At 58.5% G+C, this 9,662-nt stretch overlaps 1 protein-coding gene across 1 annotated transcript; it reads right to left on the bottom strand.

Annotated features, from left to right (window-relative positions):
- Nucleotides 1-429: 429 nt before the first annotated feature.
- IAPP (islet amyloid polypeptide) lies at nt 430-6,460 on the bottom strand. The gene is made up of 4 exons (XM_072144784.1): nt 6,420-6,460; nt 4,572-4,668; nt 4,368-4,478; nt 430-4,276 (listed from the first exon to the last, which is right to left on the bottom strand). The coding sequence occupies exons 2-4, from the start codon at nt 4,649-4,651 to the stop codon at nt 4,087-4,089; spliced, it is 381 nt and encodes a 126-aa protein (XP_072000885.1). The 5' UTR covers nt 4,652-4,668; nt 6,420-6,460; the 3' UTR covers nt 430-4,086.
- Nucleotides 6,461-9,662: the final 3,202 nt, after the last annotated feature.

Genomic DNA, 9,662 nt, shown 5'->3' with positions numbered 1-9,662 from the left:
TCTCCCCCTTCCCTCTGGTCTCCACACAGCAGCATCTCCATCACTTGTCTGTATCTCTGTGCTGCAGCAGCATCTCCCTCTCCCCCTTCCCTCTGGTCTCCACGCAGCAGCATCTCCATCACTTGTCTGTATTTCTGTGTAGCAGCAGCATCTCCCTCTCCCCCTTCCCTCTGGTCTCCACACAGCAGCATCTCCATCATTTGTCTGTATTTCTGTGTAGCAGCAGCATCTCCCTCTCCCCATTCCCTCTGGTCTCCACACAGCAGCATCTCCATCACTTGTCTGTATCTCTGTGCTGAGCAGCATCTTCCTCTCCCCTTCCCTCTGTACATTTCTCATTGACAGTAGAGACAACTCTTCATGTCATATTTTTTATTATTCAGTTTTTTAATAAATACAAAAAAACTTGCAGCAATCGATTGCGGTTTATTTTTGATATTTTTGGTCTGTACAATATGCAAGATTTCATTAGAAAACTCTGAGGCTGTCATTGTACTTCGGGATGGAGGGCGAGACGGGTAACAAAGGCAGAGAAGGCACTGTCAGATGGTACCGTGGGCAAAACTGAATAAATACTGGATAAAATACCAGCAGGGCATTGGCTCGTGGTAGGAGAAGTGATGGAAGGTCTCTCAGGGGTATGATGGGGGTAGATGCAGTTATGTTTGGCAGCAGTGGAGTTGGGTTTCTCTGTATTGGGTCAGTGATGGTGGGCTTATCTGGTTGGAGTCAGTTATAGTGAGCCTCTCTGGGTGGAGTCAGTGATAGTGGGCCTCTCTGGGTGGAGTCAGAGATAGTGGACTACTCTGGTGCACAACTCTGGCTGGAGTCAGTGATGGTGGACAACTCTGGCTGGAGTCAGTGATGGTGGACAGCTCTGGCTGGAGTCAGTGATGGTGGACAACTCTGGCTGGAGTCAGTGATGGTGGACAGCTCTGGCTGGAGTCAGTGATGGTGGACAACTCTGGCTGGAGTCAGTGATGGTGGACAACTCTGGCTGGAGTCAGTGATGGTGGACAGCTCTGGCTGGAGTCAGTGATGGTGGACAGCTCTGGCTGGAGTCAGTGATGGTGGACAACTCTGGCTGGAGTCAGTGATGGTGGACAACTCTGGCTGGAGTCAGTGATGGTGGACAACTCTGGCTGGAGTCAGTGATGGTGGACAACTCTGGCTGGAGTCAGTGATGGTGGACAACTCTGGCTGGAGTCAGTGATGGTGGACAACTCTGGCTGGAGTCAGTGATGGTGGACAACTCTGGCTGGAGTCAGTGATGGTGGACAACTCTGGCTGGAGTCAGTGATGGTGGACAACTCTGGCTGGAGTCAGTGATGGTGGACAACTCTGGCTGGAGTCAGTGATGGTGGACAACTCTGGCTGGAGTCGGTGATGGTGGACAACTCTGGCTGGAGTCGGTGATGGTGGACAACTCTGGGGGACAACTCTGGTGGACAACTCTGGTTGGAGTCAGTGATGGTGGACTACTCTGGTGGACAACTCTGGTTGGAGTCAGTGATGGTGGACTACTCTGGTGGACAACTCTGGTTGGAGTCAGTGATGGTGGACTACTCTGGTGGACAACTCTGGTTGGAGTCAGTGATGGTGGACTACTCTGGTGGACAACTCTGGTTGGAGTCAGTGATGGTGGACTACTCTGGTGGACAACTCTGGTTGGAGTCAGTGATGGTGAACTACTCTGGTGGACAACTCTGGTTGAAGTCAGTGATGGTGGACTACTCTGGTGGACAACTCTGGTTGGAGTCAGTGATGGTGGACTACTCTGGTGGACAACTCTGGTTGGAGTCAGTGATGGTGGACTACTCTGGTTGGAGTCAGTGATGGTGGACAACTCTGGCTGGAGTCAGTGATGGTGGACAACTCTGGTGGACAACTCTGGTTGGAGTCAGTGATGGTGGACTACTCTGGTGGACAACTCTGGTTGGAGTCAGTGATGGTGGACTACTCTGGTGGACAACTCTGGTTGGAGTCAGTGATGGTGGACTACTCTGGTGGACAACTCTGGTTGGAGTCAGTGATGGTGGACTACTCTGGTGGACAACTCTGGTTGGAGTCAGTGATGGTGGACTACTCTGGTGGACAACTCTGGTTGGAGTCAGTGATGGTGGACTACTCTGGTGGACAACTCTGGTTGGAGTCAGTGATGGTGGACTACTCTGGTGGACAACTCTGGTTGGAGTCAGTGATGGTGGACTACTCTGGTTGGAGTCAGTGATGGTGGACTACTCTGGTTGGAGTCAGTGATGGTGGACTACTCTGGTTGGAGTCAGTGATGGTGGACTACTCTGGTTGGAGTCAGTGATGGTGGGCCTCTCTGGCTGGAGTCAGTGATGGTGGGCCTCTCTGGCTGGAGTCAGTGATGGTGGGCCTCTCTGGCTGGAGTCAGTGATGGTGGGCCTCTCTGGCTGGAGTCAGTGATGGTGGGCCTCTCTGGCTGGAGTCAGTGATGGTGGGCCTCTCTGGCTGGAGTCAGTGATGGTGGGCCTCTCTGGCTGGAGTCAGTGATGGTGGGCCTCTCTGGCTGGAGTCAGTGATGGTGGGCCTCTCTGGCTGGAGTCAGTGATGGTGGGCCTCTCTGGCTGGAGTCAGTGATGGTGGGCCTCTCTGGCTGGAGTCAGTGATGGTGGGCCTCTCTGGCTGGAGTCAGTGATGGTGGGCCTCTCTGGCTGGAGTCAGTGATGGTGGGCCTCTCTGGCTGGAGTCAGTGATGGTGGGCCTCTCTGGCTGGAGTCAGTGATGGTGGGCCTCTCTGGCTGGAGTCAGTGATGGTGGGCCTCTCTGGCTGGAGTCAGTGATGGTGGGCCTCTCTGGGTGGGGGCAGTGATTGTGGGCCTCTCTGGCTGGAGTCAGTGATGGTGGGCCTCTCTGGGTGGGGGCAGTGCTGGTGGGCCGCTTTGGTTGGGGTCAGTAATGGCGGGCTTCTCTGGGTGAGAGCAGTCATGGTGAGCCACTCTGGTTGCTGGTTAGTGTAGGTTGGCCTCTTAGTGGTAGATGCAGTGGTGGGGCCTTCTCTTGGTGGTGGGGGTCTCTCTGTATTGGGGTTGTGGTGGTGGGTGTTGTGGTTAGGGTCAATGGTTGTGGGCCACTCTAGTAAGTGCAGTGATGATGGGGTCAGTGATGGAAGGTCACTCTGGTTAGGGTCAGTGATGGTGGGTCGCTCTGTGGTAAATGCAGTGATGTTTTGGTGCTCTGGTTGGCATCAGTGAAGGCGGGCCCCTTGGTGGAAGATACAGTTATGGTTGACCTCTCTGGATGGCAGCAGTGATGATGGGTCTGTCTAAACTGGGGTTATGATGGGGGGCATTCTGGTTGGGGTCAGCGACCGTGGGTCACTCTGGTAAGTAGTGATGACAGTCCGATCCAGTTGGGGTCAGTGATGGTGGACTGCTCTGTTGTAATGACAGTGATAGACAGCCGCTCTGTGGTAGATGCAATCATGATTGGCTTCTCTGGGTGGCAGCGGTGATAGTGGGTCTCTCTGGTCAGGGTCAGTGATGTGGTAGATGGAGTGATGGTTGGAGGCTGTGATCATGGGTCCACTCTGGAAAGTGCAGTGATGAGGGTCCACTCTGGATGGGGTCAGTGATGTGGTAGATGGAGTGATGGTTGGAGGCTGTGATCGTGGGCCACTCTGGTAAGTGCAGTGATGAGGGTCCACTCTGGATGGGGTCAGTGATGGAAGGTCACTCTGGTTGGGGTCAGTGATGGTGGGTCGTAATGTGGTGGATGGATTGATGGTTGGCTGCTCTTGTTGGAGGCTGTGATCGTGGGCCACTCTGGTGAGGGTTAGTGATGAGGGGCCACTCCAGTGAGGGTCAGTGATGAGGGGCCACTCCAGTGAGGGTCAGTGATGAGGGGCCACTCCGGTGAGGGTCAGTGATGGATAGCCGTGATGTGGTAGATGAAATTATGTTTGGCTGTTGCGGGTAGCAGCGGTGGTTGTGGTCTTTATAAACTGGGGATGTCATGGTTGGCCGCTCTGGGAAGGCGTCATGGGTCTCCACAACTTAATGAAACCTCTTGTAATACTTCGGGGGAGGGGCTCTGTCTGCCCCGCAGCGATGGCATTGGCTAATGCTGGAGATAGTCAAAGGATTCCCGCCGCAGAAGCCCCACAATGTCCCTTTTGCCGTAGGTGTAGGAGCCCACGTTGGTGGGTGCATAGATGGGACCGTGGCTGTTACTCGATCTCACAAGGAAATCGGCCAATCGTTGGGTGACGCAGGTCGCCGTGTTACACTTCCTTTTCTCCACCTGATTCCTGGAAGCACAAGAGGAAACAGGAGGGTTAATAGAATCAACGCTCTGCACAGGGCAGAGGTGTAATAATCTGCAGGACCTCTCCTGGTTACCTTCTCTGGCGGTGGCTCCCCTGCGGGGGTCTCAGGAAGCTCAGGGGCGGGCCTTCGCTCTGCAGGGTCATGGTCCATCCCTTCTCGGAGATTCCATCACTGAGTTTCCATCTGATCAGAGACGGAAACAAATAGTAAGCTCCGCCCACAGTCACATGACACATCCACTGGCCACTTATAGTGCCAGCTCTTCAGCCTACTCACCGCTCAGTGGGGGTGGAGTCTAAGCAGGGGAGGGACACAGTTAGGACAAGGAGGAGGAGGCTCAGGACTAAGTGGCTCATCGTAATCCTAGGGGTAACTGTGGGAGCAAGAAAGAAGAGTAAATAAACTAGAGGTGGGGCCTCAAATGAGGGGGCGGGATTAATGCTGGAAATGTCTCGCCCCTGAGGACTGGAGGGAGAACATCAGTCATTTGACAGCTACAGCGTATAACCCTGTGTGTGCCAGGAGGAGACGTAACCCCCCGTGTGCCGGGAGGAGACGTAACCCCCCGTGTGCCGGGAGGAGGCGTTACCCCCTCCCCGTGTGCCGGGAGGAGGCGTAACCCCCCGTGTGCCGGGAGGAGGCGTAACCCCCCCGTGTGCCGGGAGGAGGCGTAACCCCCCCGTGTGCCGGGAGGAGGCGTAACCCCCCCGTGTGCCGGGAGAAGATGTAACCCCCCCGTGTGCCGGGAGAAGATGTAACCCCGCGTGTGCCGGGAGGAGATCTAACCCCATTTGTGCTGGGGGGAGATGTAACCCCGCGTGTGCCAGGAGGAGATGTAACCCCGCGTGTGCCGGGAGGAGATGTAACCCCGCGTGTGCCGGGAGGAGATGTAACCCCGCGTGTGCCGGGAGGAGATGTAACCCTGTTTGTGCCAGGGTGGGGGGGGGGGGGAGATGTAACCCGCATGTGATGGACAGATTTATAACCCCGCGTGTGCCGGGAGGAGATGTAACCCCGCGTGTGCCGGGAGGAGATGTAACCCCGCGTGTGCCGGGAGGAGATGTAACCCCGCGTGTGCCGGGAGGAGATGTAACCCTGTTTGTGCCGGGGTGGGGGGGGAGATGTAACCCGCATGTGATGGACAGATTTATAACCCCGCGTGTGCCGGGAGGAGATGTAACCCCGCGTGTGCCGGGAGGATATGTAACCCTGTTTGTGCCGGGGTGGGGGTGGGGGGAGATGTAACCCGCATGTGATGGACAGATATATAACCCCGCGTGTGCCGGGAGGAGATCTAACCCCGCATGTGCCGGGGCAGATGTAACCCTGCGTATGCCGGCAGGAGATGTAACCCCAATGGTGCCGGGAGGAGATGTAACCCCGCGTGTGCCGGGAGGAGATGTAACCCTGTTTGTACCGGCAGGATATGTAACCCCGCGTGTGCCGGGAGGAGATGTAACCCCGCGTGTGCCGGGAGGAGATGTAACCCCGCGTGTGCCGGGAGGAGATGTAACCCTGATTGTGCCGAGAGGAGATGTAACCCCCCGTGTGCCGGAAGGAGATGTAACCCTGATTGAGCTGGGGGGGGAGATGTAACCCTGATTGTGCCGGGAGGAGATGTAACCCCGCGTGTGCCGGGAGGAGATGTAACCCTGCGTGTGCCGGGAGGAGATGTAACCCCGCGTGTGCCGGCAGGAGATGTAACCCTAATTGTGCCGGGGGGGAGATGTAACCCTGATTGTGCCGGGAGGAGATGTAACCCCCCGTGTGCCGGGAGGAGATGTAACCCCGCGTGTCCCGGGAGATGATATAACCCCGCGTGTCCCGGGAGATGATATAACCCCGCGTGTCCCGGGAGATGATATAACCCCGCATGTGCCGGATGGATACTAAAAATTTTTTATCCACATAATGAATACTAGATAATTATTAACCCCTCGCTGTACCCTCCCTGTGCTTCGCCGAAATGACAGGAATCCTACCTATGGATACTATACTGTACTGTGATAAACTTTTTCCTCTATTAACCCTTATCTTTGTGTATGGCAAGTGTGAGGCGACAGAGACAAGTAGTTGCCCTCCCGCTGCCCTGCACTAGTGTTAGAGGGACCCGGCAGTACTCACCCAGTAGCTGGAGCGCTGGAGGCTGGAGCAGCAGGGATGCGGAGCTGTCATCCAGGGAATGCAGCTCCTCACTGGTTGTCAGCTCTTATATACCCTCACACCTGGGTGACAGCAAACGTCACTGCTCAGGCTGCCAGGCACACAGTGACACAGGCGCGACACCCGGGAGAGGGGATCCCTGCACACTCAGGAGAGGATATCCCTGCACAGCCAGAGGAGAACAGGGGACCCCCGCACAGCCAGAGGAAGAAAGGGTATCCCCACACACTCCGGAGAGGATATCCCTGCACAGCCAGAGGAGAACAGGGGACCCCACACACTCAGGAGAGGTAACCACTGCACAGCCAGAGAAGGGGATTCCCGCACAGTCAATGGAAAACAGGGGACCCCGCACAGCCAGGAGAGGAAACGAGACCCCCGCACTGTCAGAGAAGGGAAGGGGAACCCCGCACAGTCAAAAGGAGGAAAGCGGACCCCCGCACTGTCAGAGAAGGAAAGGGCATCCCCGCAGTCAGAGGAGGAAAGGGGACCCCCGAACAGTCAATGAAGAACAGGGAACCCCACACACCTAGTTTGGCTGTGCAGAGGGCGCCTCTTCTAGGAGAGGAGAGATGACCTCTGCACAGCCAGGGAAGGAGAGAGGACCCCTGCACAGCCAGGGGAGGAGAGAGGACCCCTGCACAGCCAGGGGAGGTGAGAGGACCCCTGCACAGCCAGGGGAGGAGAGAGGACCCCTGCACAGCCAGGGGAGGAGAGAGGACCCCTGCACAGCCAGGGGAGGAGAGAGGACCCCTGCACAGCCGGGGGAGGAGACAGGACCCCTGCAAAGACAGGGGAGGAGAGAGGACACCTGCAAAGACAGGGGAGGAGAGAGGACCCCTGCACAGCCAAAGGAGGAGAGAGGACCCCTGCACAGCCAGGGGAGGAGAGAGGACCCCTGCACAGCCAGGGGAGGAGAGAGGACCCCTGCACAGCCAGGGGAGGAGAGAGGACCCCTGCACAGCCAACGGAGGAGAGAGGACCCATGCACAGCCAGGGGAGGAGAGAGGACCCCTGCACAGCCAGGGGAGGAGAGAGGACCCCTGCACAGCCAGGGGAGGAGAGAGGACCCCTGCACAGCCAAGGGAGGAGATAGGACCCCTGCACAGCCGGGGGAGGAGACAGGACCCCTGCAAAGACAGGGGAGGACAGAGGACCCCTGCCCAGGCAGGGGAGGAGCAAGGACTCCTGCACAGCCAGGGGAGGAGAGAGGACCCCTGCACAGCCAAGGGAGGAGAGAGGACCCCTGCACAGCCAGGGGAGCAGAGAGGACCCCTGCACAGCCAAGGGAGGAGAGAGGACCCCTGCACAGCCAAGGGAGGAGAGAGGACCCCTGCACAGCCAAGGGAGGAGAGAAGACTCCTGCACAGCCAGGCGAAGAGTGAGGATTCCTGCACAGCCAAGGGAGGAGAGAGGACCCCTGCACAGCCAGGGGAAGAGAGAGGACTCCTGCACAGCCAGGGGAGGAGAGAGGACTCCTGCACAGCCAGGGGAAGAGAGAGGACTCCTGCACAGCCAGGGGAGGAGAGAGGACTCCTGCACAGCCAGGGGAAGAGAGAGGACACCTGCACCGCCAGGGGAAAAGAGAGGACTCCTGCACAGCCAGGGGAAGAGAGAGGACTCCTGCACAGGCAGGGGAGGAGAGAGGACCCCTGCACAGCCAGGGGAGGAGAGAGGACCCCTGCCCAGGCAGGGGAGGAGAAAGGACTCCTGCACAGCCAGGGGAGGACCCCTGCAAAGCCAGGGGAGGAGAGAGGACCCCTGCACAACCAGGGGAGGAGAGAGGACCACTGCACAGCCAGGGGAGGACAAAGGACTCCTGCACAGGCAGGGGAGGAGAGAGGACCCCTGCACAGCCAGGGGAGGAGAGAGGACCCCTGCACAGCCAGGGGAGGAGAGAGGACCCCTGCACAGCCAGGGGAGGAGAGAGGACCCCTGCACAGCCAGGGGAGGAGAGAGGACCCCTGCACAGCCAGGGGAGGAGAGAGGACCCCTGCACAGCCAGGGGAGGAGAGAGGACTCCTGCACAGCCAGGTGAGGAGAGAGGACTACTGCACAGCCAGGAGAGGACAGAGGACTCCTGCCCAGGCAGGGGAGGAGAGAGGACCCCTGCCCCTGCCCAGGCAGGGGAGGAGAGAGGACCCCTGCACAGCCAGGGGAGGAGAGAGGACTCCAGCACAGCCAGGGGAGGACAGAGGACTCCAGCACAGCCAGGGGAGGACAGAGGACTCCTGCCCAGGCAGGGGAGGAGAGAGGACCCCTGCACCTGCCTAGGCAGGGGAGGAGAGAGGACCCCTGCACAGCCAGGATAGGAGAGAGGACCCCTGCACAGCCAGGGGAAGAGAGAGGACTCCTGCACAGCCAGGGGTAGAGAGAGGACTCCTGCACAGCCAGGGGAAGAGAGAGGACCCCTGCACAGCCAGGGGAAGAGAGAGGACTCCTGCACAGCCAAGGGAAGAGAGAGGACTCCTGCACAGCCAAGGGAAGAGAGAGGACTCCTGCACAGCCAAGGGAAGAGAGAGGACTCCTGCACAGCCAAGGGAAGAGAGAGGACTCCTGCACAGCCAGGGGAAGAGAGAGAACTCCTGCACAGCCAGGGGAGGAGAGAGGACTCCTGCACAGCCAAGGGAAGAGAGTGGACCACTGCACAGCCAAGGGAGGAGAGAGGACCCCTGCACAGCCAGGGGAAGAGAGAGGACTCCTGCACAGCCAAGGGAAGAGAGAGGACTCCTGCACAGCCAAGGGAAGAGAGAGGACTCCTGCACAGCCAAGGGAAGAGAGAGGACTCCTGCACAGCCAAGGGAAGAGAGAGGACTCCTGCACAGCCAGGGGAAGAGAGAGAACTCCTGCACAGCCAGGGGAGGAGAGAGGACTCCTGCACAGCCAAGGGAAGAGAGTGGACCACTGCACAGCCAAGGGAGGAGAGAGGACCCCTGCACAGCCAGGGGAAGAGAGGGGACCCCTGCACCGCCAGGGGAAGAGAGAGGACTCCTGCACAGCCAGGGGAAGAGAGAGGACTCCTGCACAGCCAGGGGAGGAGAGAGGACCCCTGCACAGCCAGGGGAGGAGAGAGGACTCCAGCACAGCCAGGGGAGGAGAGAGGACTCCTGCAAAGCCAGGGGAGGACAGAGGACTCCTGCCCTGGCAGGGGAGGAGAGAGGACCCCTGCGCCTGCCTAGGCAGGGGAGGAGTGAGGACCCCTGC

This window comes from Engystomops pustulosus, chromosome 4, assembly GCF_040894005.1.
Source record: "Engystomops pustulosus chromosome 4, aEngPut4.maternal, whole genome shotgun sequence".
In the NCBI taxonomy this organism is placed as follows: domain Eukaryota; kingdom Metazoa; phylum Chordata; class Amphibia; order Anura; family Leptodactylidae; genus Engystomops; species Engystomops pustulosus.
The sequence above is the reverse complement of the archived record's forward strand: the minus strand, read 5'-3'. Positions and strand labels throughout refer to the sequence as shown.